The 22,430-nt window shown below is 34.6% G+C and overlaps 1 protein-coding gene and 1 pseudogene across 2 annotated transcripts; one reads left to right on the forward strand and one right to left on the reverse strand.

The window, feature by feature from the left end:
• The first annotated feature begins 1,281 nt into the window (after window positions 1–1,281).
• On the forward strand, window positions 1,282–5,084 carry LOC120160999. Of its 2 annotated transcripts, none has more exons than XM_039171307.1 (10): window positions 1,282–1,868; window positions 1,991–2,128; window positions 2,276–2,464; window positions 3,330–3,467; window positions 3,564–3,685; window positions 3,848–3,980; window positions 4,061–4,190; window positions 4,310–4,392; window positions 4,495–4,629; window positions 4,780–5,084. In XM_039171307.1, exons 1-10 carry the CDS (start codon window positions 1,407–1,409, stop codon window positions 4,987–4,989), a joined length of 1,740 nt encoding a protein of 579 aa, XP_039027238.1. In that variant the 5' UTR covers window positions 1,282–1,406; the 3' UTR covers window positions 4,990–5,084. The 2 variants fall into 2 exon arrangements, with proteins under 2 accessions (XP_039027238.1, XP_039027239.1); XM_039171308.1 differs by having other exon boundaries at window positions 4,313–4,392.
• Window positions 5,085–20,265: 15,181 nt separating this feature from the next.
• On the reverse strand, window positions 20,266–21,908 carry LOC120161028 (annotated as a pseudogene).
• Window positions 21,909–22,430: the final 522 nt, after the last annotated feature.

The following is a 22,430-nucleotide window of genomic DNA, read 5'->3' on the forward strand; positions in this document are numbered from 1 at the left end:
AATAAAACTAAAACATAACGTTAGAAATTGAGATGACTAAAACAAATAACATTATATACTAAACATATAATTTACCCAGATATATTTTATAAAATAAACAATACAATAAAAATATTATTACTATAATGTAATATACTTATACTAAAAATTGGCAAAAATGCCGTAATAATGAAAAAGAATTTTATCTCATGCTAATTATTTTCTAAAGTAGGATGGTTGTTGCATTGTCATCTAAAAAAGATCAGAACACAATGCATCTACGATTTTTCTAGGAAATATGCATGGACTACATTACGTCTTCCCAGCGGCCGGTCATTGTTCATTTGCTATGCATATTTATGAGTATTGTTTAATAAAAACTAAAGACACATTGCGATCTATACGTCTTTCATAGATGTACTAAAGATACGTAATATTCCATGCTTTTTTATTACATTATCGTATTCATCCTAATTCAGAAAATAACTCTTAGAATACATTATGTGAGAATTTGTTTTGAACACATAATCTCAGTCGTTTTTTTATTAAAACATATTTGGTGTAGAAAATTAAAAAAATTATTGTTACTATAATACAATATTTTTCTACTAAAATATGTTCAAGTAATAATATTATACTTAGATTGGTGTTAAAAAGTCAGATGACTTTTCCGATAAAATGTTCAAATTTCTTAATAATTTATAAATATTTTAAATTTTAGATTTATTATTTTATAACTTTTTATAGTTTTATATTTTTTAATATTTTAATGAAAAATTTAATAATTTTAAAATGTTCAAATTTTTTAAATGCTTAATTTTATATTTATAAATTAAACAAATCATTAAAATTTTAATTAATATTATTTATACTCTAGAATTTAATAAAAAGTCAATCAAATTTCTCTGTCATATCATCATTAATTCATAAATTATTATGTTGAATTGTAAATTATTATGTCAATACAATAACAATTAACGTGAATAAAAAATAAAATAATTTAAAAAATAAAAATAATATAATTAAAAAATAAGAATAAAATTATTAAAGTAAATCCCATAAAAAACAAAAACAAAATATAAAAAAAATCCAATCTTTAATAAATTCTTCCGTCTCTAATACCGAACGGAGACAGACCTAAATTGAGAAAAGTAAAATCAGGGATTAATAATTTAATAATAATAATAATAAACAGTATTCCACGTGTCAAATTATAAAACACAGTCATTGTCTGTGTCTTTTTCCTTCTTTGTTTGTTCTTCCTTATAAAACCCGGGGCCTTCTATCCCCTCTTAATTCGTCTTCTCCGATCTCTTTCGTCGTAAAACACAGTCTTCTCGGAGGAAACTTCGTCGTTTTAATCGCTACAAAACATAAACATAAAAGAGCAAGCAGTATTTTACTTTTTTGTTGTATTTTAAATAACGATGGACGAAAATTCAGCTATGGTTCAGCAAGTTCTCAGAGAAGAAGAAAACGATAGCGGAAGAAACGGGGACATTAATGAATGGAAAACGGTTTCGTATTCAAAACGGAATCGGAAACCTTCGAAACCTCATCAGCCGGGAAGTCTCTCCTTTGATCCTCACAATGGTGGCGTCTCCTCCGACGTCTTCAGCTCGATCGAGAAGCATTCTGAGGATCGCCGTCGTCGCGCCGCCGAATCTGTTGCGACGGTTGAAGCAGAGGCGGCGGTCTCTTCTGCTGTCTCTAACGGACTGAAGTTTGACTATGAAGATGATAGTGACCCCGGTGCTGAGGGGGAGAACGGTGCTGTGGAGTTTAAAAAGGTGAAGCAGAAGAAGCCGAAAAAACCAAAGGTGACTGTGGCGGAAGCTGCTCTGAAGATTGACGCTGGTGATCTTTGCGCTTTTCTTTTTGATATAACTGTGAGTAATAGTTAATTTTTGTTTTCAAAAACAAAAACTTAAAATTTACTTTTTTTTTTTTGTGTGTTCTAATTTTGAGTGATCTGAATCTGATTCTTACTTAAAAAAAATTAAAAATTCAGAGCTCTTATGAGACGCAGCAAGATATACAGTTAATGAGATTCGCAGATTACTTTGGAAGAGCATTTGCTTCTGTGAGTGCAGCGCAATTCCCTTGGTTAAAGATTTTCAAAGAATATACTGTTTCGAAATTGGTTGATGTAAGTTTTCTTCTTTAAGTTTTGTTTCTTTAATGTTTTGAATAAGTTAATGGTTTTCGTTTAGTTATTTTCTGTGCAGTACGACATGCATAGCAGAACTTTGTTAGCTTAATTTTGGAATTGCTATTCTTATTTTGTTTTGGATAGATCCCGCTTTCAAATGTTCCGGAAGATGTTTACAGGATATCGGTTGATTGGTTGAACCGGCGATCTTCGGATGCGGTAGTATCTTTTGTGTTATGGTCTCTGGACAGCATACTGGCTGACCTTGCTAGTCATCATGGAACTACTAAGGGATCAAAGAAAGTCACTCAGCAAGCACCATCTAAGTCTCTGGTAATTGTTGAATGTTGATATTATTTTGTATTTCTCTTGGAAAATATTTGCACTGCATCTTTGAGATTGATCTAGACGGAAGGATATGTCCTTAGTAGAAAAATAGTGGAGGCCTGCGTGTTTATATACAAAGCATGAAATTTCCGGACTTGGGTGTTGCCTCTTGCATGCTAGTAACCGGTCAATTTCCGACTTATGTTTCAATGTCTGATACTAATAAACCTAATATGAGATCTATTTTCCTGATGTTACTTTCATGTATTTATTTGGTTCTAGGGGTGAGACATTGTATATGTTAGGCTATCATTGTCGAACTTGATGGAAGACATTGAAATATTGATCATTCATTAAATAATTTTTTTAACTACATATTTATAGTTTGAAGTATCGACGATGGCCCAACCAAAAGAAAGTTGATCGGCAATTTATTATGTAATCAGATTAAAGTATGATGGGATCATGCGGATCAGAAAAGGAATTAACTTCAGATAGGAACTGAGAGACATCATTTGATATACTATATTGGTCTTATTCGCATCTTTATATACTTTTCTTCTTGCCGTATAAAAGGATTGGTTAGTTATTTGGTACGGTTGACTGCAAACTTTCTTTGAAAATGAGGTGAGGTCTCATGACCAAGAATCTTACTCTGAAGTCCTGAGGGACCTGTTTCTTTCCTAAATGTGTAATTTGGTTCTCTTCAAAATGTTTCTATTTAAGTTATGCTTAACTGATTGCAATTCAAAGCCTATATCTGAATGCTAATCTGCTTTGTTTGAATACTGTTATATAATCTTCTACTGATTAATGTTAACAGCTGCTCAGAGAAGCAATTCCTGCTTAATTAACTAATCTGGAATTGCAGGTTGCTATATTTCTGGTTCTATCAATGGCACTGAGAAGAAAGCCTGATGTTTTGATCAATTTGGAACCAACATTGAGGGAAGATACGAAATATCAGGGACAGTATAAACTGCCTATCATTGTGTGGATGATTGCTCAGGTGGCTATTGACAACCTTTACAGTTAAATGTTTCTCCAGATACAGATAATTCTTCAGGGTATGAATTTCAACAGTGTATTTGATTTGTTTTCGCAGGCCACCCAAGGGGATTTAGCTGTGGGGCTGTACATGTGGGTACATGTTCTGCTGCCTATGCTAAGTGGCACGTCAAGTTGTAATCCTCAGTCTAGAGATTTGATTTTGCAGCTGATAGAGAGGTTTGCCATTTTCTTTCGATAAATTGATTCCATTTTTAAATCTTTGGGAAGTGGCATTTGAGAAATATCTTTACATGTTAAATCTATAGGTTTTCTTTGTGCCAACACTTCCCCTTTTCCTCCGATTCTTTTGCTCATAGTTGTTTTATCTGTTGCGATCAGAATAATTTCCTCCCCGAAAGCTCGTCCTATTTTAGTTAATGGTGCTGTTAGAAAGGGAGATCGACTAGTGCCACCTTCCGCCCTGGATATTTTGATGAGAATCACCTTTCCTGCACCCTCAGCTCGAGTTAAGGTAGGTTCTCTTTTCGTGACTTCTTTTTGATTCCCAAAGGTCCTGAGATCTGATTCATTTATAATCTATTAATAATTTAGGCAACAGAGAGGTTTGAAGCTATTTATCCTACCCTGAAGGAGGTTTCCCTTGCTGGTTCTCCAGGAAGCAAAGCAATGAAACAAGTTGCCCAGAAGATACTGAACTATGCTGTAAAAGCTGCTGGAGAAGGTAAAATAAAATTCTTAGAGACTGCTCTCCTGGCATCTTAAATTGACCTGAATTAAGAGGTGCAGGAAATGACCTCCCTCGATCCATTCCTACTGTATTTGATTTTTTTTTTCATTTTGCAGGTGTTCCAGAGTTATCAAAGGAAGCAAGTGATATTTTTATTTGGTGTTTAACTAAAAATCCTGAGTGTTATAAGCAATGGGTGAGCAATTTCTGTTCTATTTGAATTTGAAGATTTTCAGCAACTTACAATTTACAAATTGTTATAAGTTTTGTTGGACTTTTCCTATATCTTTTGAAACAGGATGATCTTTATATCGATAATCTTGAAGCAAGTGTTGCCGTTTTGAGAAGGCTTGCGAATGAATGGAAGGAGCATTCTGTGAAACATTCTACAGTTGATCCATTGAGGGAAACTTTAAAAAGTTTCAGGCTGAAGGTAAGGCATTCTCATAAATTTTGTGGTTTTCGAACACTGGCTGCATTTTGTTTCTGCTCTATACTACTCTTACATGCTTTTATGGTTTTCAACAAATTGGAACCCAGACTGAATCAACATCTAACTTGTTCCATTTGGTTTTATAAATAGAATGAGAAAGCAGAAGTTGATTCCGATGCATTATTGAAGGAGGCAGACAAGTACTGCAAGTTGATTTTGGGACATTTATCACAAGGACATGGATGCTTGAAAGGTGTGTTATTCGCCTCAATTGCGCTAGCCGCAGGTCTCGCTTTCATGTCCCAAAATGTCCAACCTTTGAGCTTAGATAAGTTGTCTACAATCTTCAATCAATCTTAGGCATGGGTTTGTCTTAGACTAAGGTACACCAGCCATAGGTTTAAGTATGTTCACAACAGGACACATCTTGAGATACTTAATCGGAGGTTTGAGTGTTTTTCGTGTTTAATTATTGAATTTTTTCGGTTTTTAAACTAAAGATCAGACTCCGGCTGCCGAAATGTGTGTTGATAACCTAGTACTGACGTGTCCGAGTTTGTGATGGTTCAAGTTGTTAGCCCCTTTTTAATGACCAACTTGTAGTTGTCTGGTTTTATTTTCTGGTTAAATTATGGACATTGCAAATGAAAACGAATGCGAGGAATGAATTAAGTGCAAAAATTAAGAAGTCATAAATATAATTTAATTAATTAATAAAATAGAAGATGTCATAACCATTTTTTTAGGTGGAACAATTAAATATTATTTTTAAAACGATTATGACTTTAATTTTGGAAAAATTGGTGATTTGGAATTAATTTGGAATAAATTGAATAGAGTCGCCATCGACCTTTGGATTAGGTAGGTCGAATACCTAAAAACGTCTTTTAAAAACAATTTTAAGAAAAATAGTTTTATAAGACAAAAATTTGATCTACATTACCAAAGATTCATTTAAAACAGGTTCGGGAGTCGGTTACGTGTGGGGAAGGATAAACACCCCTACAACGCCCAAAATTGGTACTGTGTCGTTTACATATCGTCGTGATAGTGGAAAGTATGAATCGAATATAAAATTAAATTATGATCCATTTATTGAATATTAATTTTCTTCAAGTAATTATTAGGGAAAATTCTTTAACTTGAAAAGAAATATCGATATTAGCAATCCTCCGTCGGGAAAACTAACTCGAATATTTCTTATCAATTAAAGAATATTCCCTCCTCATTTATATTAAAAATGCAAATCGAATATAAATGAAAAAAATGACATTTACATAAATTGATTAACTAAAAATGAATCATATATAAATTAACAAAATTGGAATTTACATTAACATAAAATAAAGTAAATTGTCACTTAAAATAACACGAATTGCATCATTTGAACAAATTAATTAGTAAAATATACTCGACTTATTTCAAGTTCCTATGTCGTTAAAATGTCGTACCGGATCGCACCACTTCGTCCAAATGGTACTTTCCACGCTCATTCTACGCATACATGTTCTTGAAAATAAAATCAAATATTTCGTACATACATAAGAATATAATGAGAATAAATGTAATTGGAAATACAAATATTTACATTAAGTGGGATTAAACACATTATTTACATAATAAAAATAACCATGTAATATGTAAATACATTCATACATAAATAAAAATAAATAATAAAATACCAAAAATAAGCAATTAAGGGACTAAAATACAATTAACAGAAATTTAAAGGATTGAATAGTAAATGGCAAATAAAACAAAGTCCAGATTACAAATATTAAATAATAAAATATTAAATAATACAAGCATTAAAAAACCCAGCAAAACAGTAAGGACTAAAATGAAAATAATAGAAACTTAAAAGGCTAAACAATAATTACAAATAAAGCAAAGCCCATGTAGCAAACATTTGAAAATACATGCACTAGAAACAAAAATAACCCATAAATTATATAAAGGATTAAAAAATGAAATAAACAGAAACAGAAAGGACCACGTAGTAATTAAACCTAATACCACACAGTGACTGAAATAAAATATTTACAAATGTCATGGCCATACTCAAATAGAAAGGAAAATATACAAAACATTAATTCAGTGATTAAAATAGAATAATTAAAAATATGATGACCAATATCAAACACCAACAAATATGGTAAAATAAACGAACTAGGGACTTAAATATAAATTCTGAAATGTAAGTGCTCGAAATCAAAGGAAATGGAACTTCATTAAATGGTTCAATATAGGATTACAAAACCCTAGGGACTAAAAGTGTGGTTATCCCGTAACTCAAAAACACGGATGATATTAGGGGCAAAACGACTGTGTTTTACCTGGTGTATATACCCCCAAAACCGAGCTCATCTCTCATATTCCCTCATTTTTCTTTTGAAACCCGAAATAGAGAGAGAGAGAAATCAAAAACTCTCTCATTTCTCTCTTCACTCCTCCCACGCGAGGAAACTTTTGAGAGCCCACGACCGCTGTAATCGACGACGATGGCGTGGGAAACCCCCACGAAAGCAGCCGTCAGCCTTCCCCCTCTCCTCTATCTTCTAAAACAAATCCCTCACTAACCCAAACAACCGAAAACCTCCCATTCGATACCCTAGATGTAAAAAAAAAAAGGTTTCTTACCTTCGATGATGGCTTCTCCTCCTTCCGGTGAGGCTATCACGATCGGGTTTCCATACAAAGGTAAGATTTCCCTTACTTTATCTCTTTTTCTTTTTTCTTTTTGCTATCTATTTTCTCTCTGTTTTCTGCTTTTACTGGAAAACCGAATGGTCCCCCTATTTTCTCTTTGTTTTTCTTTTTATGTTTGCTTCCCTGGTCTTGCATGCGTGACTGATATTTGATGGATGATTGATTTTCATAGGTCATAATATCCTATAACTAGGATAAGATTTCTTTTGGATTTTTTTTTCTGATTTTCTGACTTGAATAGGCTTTGAGATTGATTTCTATCTCTCTTTTATTGTTGATGCAGATTTACGATTACTGTTGTTGATGCGTTCTGATCGGCTCCGATGGCAGCTCGGGAAGCTCGGCTAGGAAGCTGAAACACCAAGAGCCGGCGGCTGAGCTGATGTTCATCAGGGTGAAACCCTAGTTTTAGGGCGATATGGACCGTTGATTGGGTCCAGATCCAACGGCTTGTTGGAGGCGGCGCTGGGAAATCATCAGAAACCCTAAGGGATTCTGGGTCAGATGTTGGGCCTGGATCTTGGGTGTGAATCGGGCTCCAGTGTTGGGTTTTGCTTGGGCTTTAATATAATTTGGTTTGGGCTTCGGGATTGGCTTGTAAAACAAAATAAATAATAATAATACTAATATATAATATAGTAATAATAATGATAATATATTAAAATTAAATAGAAAAGACCCGGACAAAAACAGGTGTCTACAGCTGCCCCTCTTTACACATTCTTGTGTTAACAAGAATAGGGCAAAGACGACAAGACATCACGTTTTTGTCTGGTTCTCTCCCTTTTAAACTTAGAAATTGGATAATATTGGTTGTTGGGGATGACACTGCTCATACGTGATGAAGAGTTCGGGTCGTCTAAGGGTGACACGGATCCTACGTGATGAGGAAATCTGGTCGAGGGATGACACTGCTCATACGTGATGAAGAGTTCTGGTCATCTTTAGTAAGGTGATAACACGGCTAATACGTGATGAAGAGTTCTGGTTATCAGGTTGACACGGCTCCTACGTGATGAAGAGTTCTGGTTATCAGGTTGACACGGCTCCTACGTGATGAAGAGTTCTGGTCATCTATAGGATGATAATACGGTTCCTACGTGATGAAGAGTTCTAGCCATCTAAAGGTGATAACACGGTTCCTACGTGATGAGGACGGCTGGTTATCTATGGTTGACACGGCTCATACGTGATGAGGAGATCTGGTCTGGGGATGACACGGCTCATACGTGATGAAGAGTTCTGGCCATCTAAAGGTGATAACATGGTTCCTACGTGATGAGGACGGCTGGTTATCTCTAGGATAATGGTTTCAAAGGAGACCAACTCAAAGATGTGTTTCAATAGAAACAAACTCAAAGATTGGATTTTGATAAAAATTGTCTCAAGGGAGACGAAATTCGTTTCAAAAGAAACGATCTCAAAGATATTTGCTTTATTTCAAGTGAAATAAACTCAAAGATAAGTTTTTCCAAAGCAACTGTCTTGAAAGAGACAAAATTCGTTTCAAAGGAAACAACCCAAAGACGGCGTTTAAAGGGAATTGTCTCAACCGAGACAAAATTTGTTTTTTTTAAGGGAAACGTTCTCAAAGATCGGTATTTCATGGGAAATTGTCTCAAATGAGACGAAATTCATTTCAAGGTAAACGATCTCAAAGATGTTTATTTTGTTTCAAGGGAAACAGATTCAAAGATGGTAAATTTTGTTTCCAAAGAAACAAACTCCAAGATTTTTCTCAAATAAACTGTCTTGAGAGAAACAAAATTTTGTTTCCAAAGAAAGAGATTCAATGATTTTTTTTTTTTTTTAAAAACATTGTCATAAGAGACAAAACTTTGTTTTTCAGAAAATTGTATCTTAGTGAGACAAAATTTTGTTTTCAAAGAAACAGACTCAGATTTTTCTTCAAAAGAAACTGTTTTAAGGGATAAAACCTTGTTTCCAGAGAAACAAACTCAAAGATGATCTTATTTTAAGAGAAAATGTTTCAAGAGACAAAATTCGTTTGAAGGGAAACGACTCAAAGATGTCATTGAAAGGAAACGGTCTCATGCGAGACAAAATTAGTTTTAATAGAAACAATCTCAAAGGTGGGTATTTTCAAAAGAAGTTGTCTCGAGAGACAAAATTTTGTTTCAAAGGAAACAAACTCAAAGATTTTTTTCAAAAGAAATTGTCTTTAAGAGATAAAATTTTGTTTCAAAAGAAACTGACTCAAAGATGGATCTCATCTTAAGTGAGACCAAATTTGTTTCGAATGAAACACTCTCAAAAGTTAGTTTTTTCATTAGAAACCGTCTCAAGAGAGACAACATTTGTTTTTAAAGAAATTGACTCAAAGATGATTTTGTTAAGAGAAACAAACTCAAAGATTTTCAAAATGAACATATTCAAAGATTTACTTCAAAAGAAACGGTCTCAAGAGATACAAAATTCATTTTAAGAGAAACAGATTCAAAGATTTTTGTTTCAAAAGAAATTATCTTAAGAGAGACAAAATTTTGTTTCAAAAGAAACAAACTCAAAGATTTTTGTTTCAAAAGAAACTATCTTAAGAGAGAAAAAATTTTGTTTCCAAAGAAACAAACTCAAAGATTTTTTTTTAAAAGAAACAATCTCAAAGATTTTTTTCACAAAATTGTCTCAAGAGAGACAAAACTTTGTTTCAGACTCAAAGATTTTTCACGAAATTGTCTCAAGAGAGACAAAACTTTGTTTCAAAATAAATAGACTCAAAGATTTTTCAAAAGAAACGACTCAAAGATATTTATTCAAAAGGAACAAACTCCAAGATTTTTATTCAAAAGGAACAAACTCAAAGATTTTTTCAAGAGAAACTGTCTCAAGAGACAAAAATCGTTTTAAAAGATTCAAATATTGTCGATTTTGTTTATATGGAAATAATCTCAAGGGTGTTTTCAAAAGTGTTTATTTTGTTTCAAATGAAACAATTTCAGGATTTGTTACAAGGGAAAACTGTCTCGTGCGAGACCAATCAGCTTTGAAAATCTCAAGTGATATTAATTTTGCTTTAAGTACAACAACCTTGAAATTTGTATTATGAGAGAAAATGATGTCTCAAGCGAGATGAAATTTGCTTTAAGATATAGTCTCAAATGAGACAAAATTTGTTTTTAGAGAAATTGTCTCAAGCGAGACAAAGTTTGTTTTTGAGAAAACGATCTCAAGTGAGATCAACTTTGTTTAATGTGAAACAAATTCGAAATTTGGATCTCAAAGGGAAAAGGTCTCAAGCGAGACGAAATTTGTTTTAAAAGAAACAACAATCTAAGGTGAGATTAATTTTGTTTTAAGTGAATCAAATTCAAAATTTGTATCTCAAAGGAAAAATGTCTCAAGCGAGACGAAGTTTGTTTTAAGAGAATTTGTCTCAAACGAGACAAAATTTGTTTTTAGAAAGCTGTCTCAAGCGAGACAAAATTTGCTTTGAAAGAAATTGTCTCAAGCGAGACAAAAATTTGTTTTAAAATTCTCAAAATTTGTGGAAAAATATCTCAAGTGAGACAAAAATTTTGTTTCAAGAAAAACACCCTCAAAGGCGATAAAAAGTCTGTTTGTTCATGCACGTTGAGGAAATGTCTTGATTGTGGACTTCAGGAAGCCCAAATCATTGTTTCTGTAAGTTAGACATCTGGTCATTTCCGAGCTTTGATTTCCTGAGAGATCAAAATGATGCATTTTGACTGACTATATTGGATGTTATGATGGATGTCAAGATGAGATTTATTTGATTTTTTTATTGAATTTGTCCTCAAGAGAAAAATGTCTTTAATGCACCTGATGATAAATGTTTGATGCAACTATGCAAAATCATGTAACATGCATGTATGTGTTGATGTATGTATATATGTATGTATGAGTTGATGTATGTATATATGTATGTATGAGTTGATGTATGTTTCTCAATCTGTAAGGAGGATGGTTGCGAGAGCAGTCTTCACTCTATCATTGATTCAGCTTGTATGCATTTCCACTAGGGTGTACTCTTGCAAACTTAGACCTGAGACAATTTGTTTTCCTTGCCCCATCAAATTTCGCCCCAAAAATTTGGCTTTCTCTTGCCCCAGTTTCGATATTGAGCTTCAGATAGATATTTTTGAATTCCAAGATACGCCTCCAGAGAGATTATCTTGTTTGAAAATGTTTTTCTTCTTCTTTTATTTTCAAAAGTCTGAAAATATCAATAGTTTTGAAAAATGTTTAATCAAAAGTTTTGAAAATATTGCTCTTTTCAAGGTTTCACAATTGACAAATCATAAAACAAGAGTTCATTGGATATCAAAGAATTAATTATTCTTTTAATCCTTCAATAAATTATAGCTATTTGACAAGTGTCAAGATCAATGCTATCTTTGAGAGATGGTTAAGTAAGGAAGGATAAAAAAATCTCAAGTGGTTATTTTTGGTCAAAAGTATAGTGTTCTCATTTATTTGATGTTCTCTGATCTGATGGAGTAGCTTCTGTACTCAGTTATTGGAAGTGTTCTCTGACTCCCAACTCTCATGTTCTCATTCATGTAGTGATGCCTCATCAAGGGATTTGAGCAATCGTCTCCTATGTAATAATCTTCATATTCGAGCCGCCCTTTCAGGTTTTCAACTCGAATCCTCCTTTGGTTTCAAGACGTTACTCAGAATTTACGTCTTGAACCCCCCTTTGCTATTTTTTATCTATCATGCATTAAAGATTTTAGAAAACCTTTTGTAAATAAAAGATTAATCCTGATGAGCGGGATGAAAACTGTAGATAGTCTCTTCTGTTTAGAAATCCATGTATGATTAGAAGGGACTTGTAAGGCACGTAATGTAGGTCATGGTTCAGGGTTATGAAAGAAAGGGATAAAAGGCCCAAACATGTGTTTTAAGGGTATTTGAACCAAGGATCAATTAACTCTGATGCCTTCGATTTTGTCTTGCTCAATTTGAATCTGCTCACATGTGTTTTTCTCTTAATGTTCTATGATCTTCAAATGAAGTGATTCTGAAATGATTGTGCTTGATCCATCTCATAGTTTACAGCTTGATGCGTCATTTAAGTCAGGAGACTCTTTGTCTGTGTTCTTTGTCCTCTTTTGTTCTTTGCTTTCTCTTTGATTTTTGCTTTGATTTTTCTCTTTGCTCTTTGTTTTTTTCTTTGGTTTGATCTTTGCACTCTGCGTCTGGTTCACCTTTCGGTATCTCATTTGGATCCATTTTCTTTACTCAGATTTCCTTCACATTGCCCCCCAGTGTGGAGGGTGATCCTTGGTTAGGGTTGAATCAAAAGAAAATATCATTCAGGCTCAAAGGGGACACAAGGGATATATTTTCTCCTTTTGTGAAGGGATAAAGAAAGAAAGCCGTTCATCATCTCATACACAGAAGTCCTTGCAGAAGAGGTATCCCTAGGGGGATAGATTTTCAAGATTAATTGTTTATTCACATGAAAAAAATGTAATTAATGCATGATAGAATTATTTTGAATGAATTCTATTTTTTTCCTCTTCTCTTCTTGCTCTCAACATGTCTCAATTGCTCATGCTCGTCTTCAGAAAATTGACGCGAGATGCCCCACACTGTGTCTTCTTTGTAGGAAGGTTTATGTTCAAGTGAACATCTTGTACTCAATGTCTGTAGGTTTTATTGGTAGAAAATGTTGGTTCTACGTCTAAGAAGACGATGATGACTTTATTGGCTCAAAGAAAGGTATGTGTATGACTTTTGTGTCTCAAAAAATAAATACAGTGTTTCAAGGTGGAAAGAATATTTCAAAGTCTCAAAGAGAGGGAATGTTTCAAGGTCGAAAAGAATATTTCAAGGTCTCAAAGAGATAGAATGTCAAAAATTGGTTATTTGGTAGTGACCAGGAATTATTTCGGGTAAAAAAAATCGAGAGATTTTATTTTGGGTTTTAGACAGGATAAAAAAGGGTCTAATCTTGCCATATGTCAAAAATCTATAATTCTTGAAGAATTAAAAGAATATGTAATTCATTCGATATTCAAAGAACTAAAGACTAAAATTTGTTCAATTATTTAACCTTAGAAGGTAGCATCATTTCAGTCATCAAAGATTAAAAATATTTAAGCAAATATTGAAGAAAGAACAAAAACGAGTTCAAACAAAACAATCTCTATGGATGCAAGTGGTTGATGCAATGACTTCTCTGGCTTAGTATTAGGATACCCCTGAATAAATCATATTATGGATTTTGTGCTTTAGTGTCTTGCCGTTGTCAGTGGTATGCCCCGAGCTCCCAACATGATAGCTGCATATGGCGTTAATATCATGGCCTTCAGGATATGGGGTCTCTCTTGGTTTGGATTGAACTGGAGTCACAATGTTCCTCTCAACTAGCATTGGGAGCAATTCTTCATATGTCATTGGGATTGGATTGATGCGACAGAATGCCTTATGAGGTTTGGTCCCCAGATTAGCTAGATAAGATCCTTCAATGTTAATATCATCTCTTTCCTCATTGTCGGAATGACTAGTGCCTCCTATCTGGCCATTCTTGACTGCTCTTTCGATCATTTCTCCACACATGACAATGTCAGAAAAACTCTTAGTGGCAACCCCTATCATGTAGTCGATATATGGAGACTTCAATGTATCGATGAATAGAGTGATGAACTCTCTTTCAGTCATTGGTGGATGCACTTGAGATGCGACATCCCTCCCTCGTTGAGCATATTGTCGGAAACTCTCATCACTCCTCATCTCCATATTCTGCAGCATTATTCGATCAGGGATCATATCAATCATGTGCTTGTATTGGTTCAGAAAGGTACTAGCCAAATCTTTCCAAGAGCGGACTTGAGCACGACTCAGTTGGTTATACTACCTAGAAGCGGGCCCAATTAAACTGGCTTGGAAGCAGTGGACCAACATCTGATCATTGTTTGTATACCCAGTCATTCTTCGAACAAACATCGTGAGATGGACATTAGGGCAACTGATTCCACTGTACTGCTCAAAGTCGGGCATCTTGAATTTGGGCGGAAGCACCAGGTCAGGAACTACCACTAGTTCTGTTGCGTCCATCTCGTTGTGAGAGCTTTGTCCTCTCATTCCAATGGAATGTCTCTCTGCACCACTGTTTCAAATTATCTGGGATCTCGTTCTTGGCTCTTCTCGTCGCTAGGTGACTAGGAATCCCGTTGGGCGAGATAATTGGTTGCGAACTAGCCTGTGCTTTCATACATTTAACTGTTTCACGGGTCAAGAAAATCTTCTCTTTGCCTTTTCCTTGGTTAAGCTCAGTCAATTTTGTTACCATTTGATCCACCAGGTCACCTTGATTTTGCAAGATACGATCCACGGTAGTCTTCTGCATCTGCTCCATTTTAACCTCCCACTCAACTTGCATTTTTTTCTCTTCTAGCTCTTTCTTCAATTGCTCGAATTTTGCCTCCATTCTCAGTACTTCGTGAATGCAATTGCACAGTTAGAAGCGCTTCCTCAAAGTTTCCCACAAGGTATGATTAATGCACGTGACAATGCTTAAATGAATGTTGAATAAAAATGCAATGATACAAATGCGGATGCAAAAATATTGATCCCAACGATAAATACCGTAGAACAATTTCCACCAGAGATAAAAGCTTTCACATCACAAGACAATCTACTTTACAGACATGCCTTCGCTTAGATGTTGAGTCTGAAATAGATCGCTGCTTCGTCTCAGATCTTCGTCCTCAATAATGATGCCCCTCAAGCGCTCTGTATTCTGACTCCGTTAATGCCTCGGCTATGCTGAAGTTTGTGCTTCACTCCCTGATGGTTAACGATGAAATAATTGTGGATGAGAATCTACTGCTGGATTACTCCTTAGATCAGTGGATTATCATATCAGTCTCGAATGATGCACGATATTTGAGAAAATCTCATTCTTGTACTCTGGACTTCTTTTTAGCCCTCGATGCATGTCTGTGTATGCAATCGCTTGATTGAAAACTTTTATCTCTTCTTGTGAAAATTTTCTCTCGAATATCCCCTTACGGATCAACACTTTTGCATTATGATGATGCAATGCAATGCAATGCAAATGACAAAATGACACAAACAAAAGAGAAGAAATAAGTTAGTATACACAAACAAAAGAGAAAAATAAGTTAGTACATGTAAAATAATTGATACAAATAAAAATGTAATTCAGAGATGGATATAACACCTACCCCGTCATGATATCTACCCAAACATGCTTTCAATTAAATAACAATCCTACCCGGACATGCTATCTACCCAAAATGATATATTTTCAAGAAATTGGTCCTAACTGCATGGTATCTAGTTCGCATGCTTTATTCGGAAAAAAATATATATATATATATTCTACAAATTTAAATGGTTAAGGTTTAGAATCGTTCCTCCTTCGTGTACACCTATTTTGGGTACCTACTGACGGTCAAAGGTTCGGTATGACTATACCTAGTGTGATCGTTCGACGGTTCACTATATGCTTGGTTTCGGCTCTAACGGAAAAAAGGGACTCGAATTGTCCTTGATGTCGGTGCCCCCTTGGGCTGCCAGACCCTCGATCCTCACCCATTACAGGTTTCAAACGGAACGAGTTCAATTCGAGGGGATTCACTGTCTTATACCCGTACGAGGAATAAATCCCTACGAAGGTATAAGGTATGTATCCCATGGGTTGTTTGCTAAAACTCATACGAAGAATAAATTCTTACGAGAGTAAAGCATTCACCCCAACTAATTTGGATCGAAGCTCGTGTCTAGAGCTTATGTTATGCCAATGCGAGTGATGTGTGTGAGGAGGAACATACTTACCTTCGACTCAAAAGGAAAACAAAACAAGGAAAAATGATAAAATCCTGACAAAGCTGAAAGCCAAAAATAAAATGTTAGTACGACAAAAAAACGAAGCAATTAAAAATTTCAATAAGCGGATCATAAATTAACTAAAACTAGAAATCATCATTTCCACCAAGATGACAATATGTAAACGACATACAGCCTGACTCTCTAAAAAAAGTCCCCAGCAGAGTCGCCAAGCTGTCATAACCATTTTTTTAGGTGGAACAATTAAATATTATTTTTAAAACGATTATGACTTTAATTTTGGAAAAATTGGTGATTTGGAATTAATTTGGAATAAATTGAATAGAGTCGCCATCGACCTTTGGATTAGGTAGGTCGAATACCTAAAAACGTCTTTTAAAAACAATTTTAAGAAAAATAGTTTTATAAGACAAAAATTTGATCTACATTACCAAAGATTCATTTAAAACAGGTTCGGGAGTCGGTTACGTGTGGGGAAGGATAAACACCCCTACAACGCCCAAAATTGGTACTGTGTCGTTTACATATCGTCGTGATAGTGGAAAGTATGAATCGAATATAAAATTAAATTATGATCCATTTATTGAATATTAATTTTCTTCAAGTAATTATTAGGGAAAATTCTTTAACTTGAAAAGAAATATCGATATTAGCAATCCTCCGTCGGGAAAACTAACTCGAATATTTCTTATCAATTAAAGAATATTCCCTCCTCATTTATATTAAAAATGCAAATCGAATATAAATGAAAAAAATGACATTTACATAAATTGATTAACTAAAAATGAATCATATATAAATTAACAAAATTGGAATTTACATTAACATAAAATAAAGTAAATTGTCACTTAAAATAACACGAATTGCATCATTTGAACAAATTAATTAGTAAAATATACTCGACTTATTTCAAGTTCCTATGTCGTTAAAATGTCGTACCGGATCGCACCACTTCGTCCAAATGGTACTTTCCACGCTCATTCTACGCATACATGTTCTTGAAAATAAAATCAAATATTTCGTACATACATAAGAATATAATGAGAATAAATGTAATTGGAAATACAAATATTTACATTAAGTGGGATTAAACACATTATTTACATAATAAAAATAACCATGTAATATGTAAAATACATTCATACATAAATAAAAATAAATAATAAAATACCAAAAATAAGCAATTAAGGGACTAAAATACAATTAACAGAAATTTAAAGGATTGAATAGTAAATGGCAAATAAAACAAAGTCCAGATTACAAATATTAAATAATAAAAATATTAAATAATACAAGCATTAAAAAAACCCAGCAAAACAGTAAGGACTAAAATGAAAATAATAGAAACTTAAAAGGCTAAACAATAATTACAAATAAAGCAAAGCCCATGTAGCAAACATTTGAAAATACATGCACTAGAAACAAAAATAACCCATAAATTATATAAAGGATTAAAAAATGAAATAAACAGAAACAGAAAGGACCACGTAGTAATTAAACCTAATACCACACAGTGACTGAAATAAAATATTTACAAATGTCATGGCCATACTCAAATAGAAAGGAAAATATACAAAACATTAATTCAGTGATTAAAATAGAATAATTAAAAATATGATGACCAATATCAAACACCAACAAATATGGTAAAATAAACGAACTAGGGACTTAAATATAAATTCTGAAATGTAAGTGCTCGAAATCAAAGGAAATGGAACTTCATTAAATGGTTCAATATAGGATTACAAAACCCTAGGGACTAAAAGTGTGGTTATCCCGTAACTCAAAAACACGGATGATATTAGGGGCAAAACGACTGTGTTTTACCTGGTGTATATACCCCCAAAACCGAGCTCATCTCTCATATTCCCTCATTTTTCTTTTGAAACCCGAAATAGAGAGAGAGAGAAATCAAAAACTCTCTCATTTCTCTCTTCACTCCTCCCACGCGAGGAAACTTTTGAGAGCCCACGACCGCTGTAATCGACGACGATGGCGTGGGAAACCCCCACGAAAGCAGCCGTCAGCCTTCCCCCTCTCCTCTATCTTCTAAAACAAATCCCTCACTAACCCAAACAACCGAAAACCTCCCATTCGATACCCTAGATGTAAAAAAAAAAGGTTTCTTACCTTCGATGATGGCTTCTCCTCCTTCCGGTGAGGCTATCACGATCGGGTTTCCATACAAAGGTAAGATTTCCCTTACTTTATCTCTTTTTCTTTTTTCTTTTTGCTATCTATTTTCTCTCTGTTTTCTGCTTTTACTGGAAAACCGAATGGTCCCCCTATTTTCTCTTTGTTTTTCTTTTATGTTTGCTTCCCTGGTCTTGCATGCGTGACTGATATTTGATGGATGATTGATTTTCATAGGTCATAATATCCTATAACTAGGATAAGATTTCTTTTGGATTTTTTTTTTCTGATTTTCTGACTTGAATAGGCTTTGAGATTGATTTCTATCTCTCTTTTATTGTTGATGCAGATTTACGATTACTGTTGTTGATGCGTTCTGATCGGCTCCGATGGCAGCTCGGGAAGCTCGGCTAGGAAGCTGAAACACCAAGAGCCGGCGGCTGAGCTGATGTTCATCAGGGTGAAACCCTAGTTTTAGGGCGATATGGACCGTTGATTGGGTCCAGATCCAACGGCTTGTTGGAGGCGGCGCTGGGAAATCATCAGAAACCCTAAGGGATTCTGGGTCAGATGTTGGGCCTGGATCTTGGGTGTGAATCGGGCTCCAGTGTTGGGTTTTGCTTGGGCTTTAATATAATTTGGTTTGGGCTTCGGGATTGGCTTGTAAAACAAAATAAATAATAATAATACTAATATATAATATAGGTAATAATAATGATAATATATTAAAATTAAATAGAAAAGACCCGGACAAAAACAGGTGTCTACAGAAGATGCAACAGGGAAGATTATAAAAAAGAAATAAGTTAGGCAAGCTCGTGCTGCATTAAGTGCATGTTCATGTGTTAGTTGAAGAGGAATCAATCCGGGCATCCAGCTTCGTATTGGTGAATTTGTATAATAGATTAGAGTTAAATGGGTTACGAACAATTAAGGAGAAGTTCACACATTTTTTTAGTATTACATTTCATAGCACTCAATTGAGACTTTTGGGTGTACAAGTCTCCAACTGTAGAAAGTTCTTTCGACTTGTTCATTTCATCAAGCTGGCCCATCTGCTTCCGATGAAAGGGTAATTCATAAGGGCTGCTCTTGTCGTTTTCCTTCTTAGGGATGTAAAAAAGACAGTTGTATGAGATCAAGAAACTGGTCTTTTCTATCATTTTCTTGCTCATTTCTGCCATTTTTCTGCTTATCTTCTTCTCTCTTCTCCGTTTCTTTGGATTTGGGGTTGAAGGAATTTGGCATATAGGGTTTAGAATGGTTATTTATGTGTGTTTTGAACGGAGTCAAATGACTAGTCAAAATATTGATTAATGTGGTCAAACGGTAACACCTCAATGCCCAAACGTGTCAATTTAACTTTTATGTAACAGAAATAATAAGGACGCTTAACGATACAATGATGATTTTATTACTTTTTAAAAACATTAGCAATTTTTTTATTTATGTGATTTATCTAAAAAATAATAAGCCGTCCTAGTTTTTTTTTATTTAATCATTAATATTCAATCTATTAATCAACTAATTTATATAGGGTTTTGCATAGTCATTATTATGGGGTGATTTTTTTAATTCAGTTTGTTTCATTCACAAATAGGGTTTAAGTCCCTAACTTTACTTAAGGAATCTAATGTCTCATCCCACTAGACCATTTGATTGTTGGTAAATCATCCAAATCTTTTAATTCATAAATTAAAGTATAATTTTAATATGATTTTAAAAGACACTGAAAACTAAAATTCTTACGTAATATCTAAATACAAATAATAATGTGAAACGGTGAAGATGAAATAGGTACAAAATCACTGTCATACCTATATTATCATTCTGGACAAATTTAACTTTTATCCTCATTCTTGCCTCTATTACACGTGAAATATGTATTCATCTTACCTAATCGGATATGATGTAGTATGAATCGCACGAAACCCATCCCACCAACATCCCATAAAAGAGCTTCAAGAGTTATTATTCCATCTGCTTCGTTATAACAACATACAATCAATAAAAAGTTCTATCCACAATGGGGCGAGCTTTGCACAAAGCCTTCAACGGATGAACTTTAGGCATGGTGCCTCCTGTTCCTTCAACCATATCAATTACTTTACCATCAATCCTTTCCCACTCAAAGCATTGAATTAATGATCCTAAGGTTAACCCCATCACTCGTTGAGCTTGCCCTGCTCCTGGACATGCCCTTCTTCCTAACCCAAATGGCATTAGCTTGTGAGTCCCTAAATTATCATTTCCCCCTAGTTTCTCATCATTCTCAAATCTCTCTGGCGTGAAACTAGTTGGATCCTCCCATGATTTTGAATCCCTATGAATGGACCATGCATTCACCAACACTATCGTTCCACGTGGAATATCGTATCCACCAATGGTGCAATCACTAGATGGCATGTGTGGAATCAGAAGAGGGGCTGCAGGGTATAATCTAAGTGTCTCGAGTATAATACATTGAAGATATTTTAGCTTTGGAACATCTGATTCATCGATAAGATTTTCTTCCCCTATTTCACCGTCTATTTCAGCTTTAGCCCTCCTCAAAACATCTGGGTGGTTTAGCAAATTGGACATTGCCCATTCTAAGGTCACTGCTGATGTATCAGTTCCTGCAAGTATTAGCACCTGCATAATAAACATACATGTTATTGACATGGCGATATACAGAATCCTATCTATGTTAACATGGTTTCAGAATATTGAAACGATAGAACTAGAAGAAAGAAGAAGATTTCAACTAACCAACATGAGCCCTTTGATGATTTCATCAGTATAGAGGATCAAATTGTTGCAAGTTGAGAAGGTGATCGATCGTACTGTTATTATTATTATTTTCTAGCTTCTTACATCGGTGCTCATTTATCAACTCTTGCACCAATCCGTCTATCTTTTCCGCAAGCTTCTTCACCTTCTTCTCATACCCTCCAAACCAATTCAAGAGAGGCAAGAAATCAGCAGGATTTCCCGATCCGGCATATCTAAGCGCCTGTGCTATAAGCTCCCTAAACTCGCTCGCTTTACCGTCATCCATAACTTCATCTCCGTAGTATCTCTTCCCTGCAACCATCCTCATTATGTTATTGAACGTCAAGTCACGAAGCATGGAGTTGAGGTCCACTCTTGCAAACCCTCGACGCGAGTCACGGGACAATTTCACCAACAACCGCCGGACCTCATCTTTCCGAACGCTCGCAAAGTCATTGAGACGCCTAGACGAGAAGATTTCAATGGCGCCGATACGACGTAAGTTGCGCCAATGATCACCATAGGATGAAGTTGTAACTGTGGTGTAGTTGTAGCCGGTGTACTTCCCCGTGATTAACTTGGGACGATTAGCCAAAAGTACATCGTTCTTAGTGAAGCATTCCTCCGCCGTGGTGGAAGATGAAACCACCACCGCAAGCCGAGAGCCGAGGCGAAGGGAGAAGATTGGACCATATTTTTGAGAAAGAGAATGGTAGAAACGGTGGACAGGAGGTTTGAGGAGGTGGAGGTGACCGAGTATGGGAAGGTGGGGAGGGAGGGAGGTTTTTGGGGTGTTTCTTTGATTGGAACAACAATTTTAAACAAAGGAGAAGGAAGATAAGGGAAAGGGATGAGTAAAAAATTGTTGTTTCTTCCATTTGAGATGAGTGTTTATCAATTTCAGCGGTAACTGTTTTATATGGAAGAAATGAGTGTTATCGATGAAATAATGCCAAGAACGTCTAAATGGATGGAGTTTTGGTGGTCAGTTTTTCTTTCTTTCTTACATTATCTTAAACAATTATATCTTATTTTAAAAAACTTATTTTATGAACTCGGCTCATCACATAATTCGTAATCTCGTTTAATAAAATTCATTCATCTCATTTTTAAAAGTTGAATCTTTATATGTTTCCTACGCGTAAATAAAAAGTGAATTGTTATTTGGAAGTTATTTTAAAATGAATAATTCTTATGGGTTGAGACTACAAATATATTTTTTCTACATATAAATAAAGAGTGAATAATTATTTAGAAGTTATTTTAAAATAAATGGATCTTATAGGCTGAGAGATAATGGCGGAACTTAATGATAGAGTTTGGAGAGCAATTTAAAATTTTAAAAATTTAGAGGTTTAAATTAAAATTTTTAAAAATTTAAATGATCCAGTTTACATTTT

Source organism: Hibiscus syriacus, unplaced genomic scaffold (genome assembly GCF_006381635.1).
Source record: "Hibiscus syriacus cultivar Baekdansim isolate YM2019G1 unplaced genomic scaffold, ASM638163v2 tig00111398_pilon, whole genome shotgun sequence".
Classification (NCBI taxonomy): Eukaryota; Viridiplantae; Streptophyta; class Magnoliopsida; order Malvales; family Malvaceae; genus Hibiscus; species Hibiscus syriacus.

What these genes read in the sequence shown, in the direction of transcription:
- LOC120160999 (XM_039171307.1), top strand. Translation starts at nt 1,407, where the DNA reads ATGGACGAAAATTCAGCTATGGTTCAGCAAGTTCTCAGAGAAGAAGAA. An exon ending in AAGCACCATCTAAGTCTCTG is followed by an intron (nt 2,465 to 3,329) that starts GTAATTGTTGAA and finishes CTGGAATTGCAG; the next exon opens with GTTGCTATATTTCTGGTTCT. An exon ending in TAAAAAGTTTCAGGCTGAAG is followed by an intron (nt 4,630 to 4,779) that starts GTAAGGCATTCT and finishes TTTTATAAATAG; the next exon opens with AATGAGAAAGCAGAAGTTGA.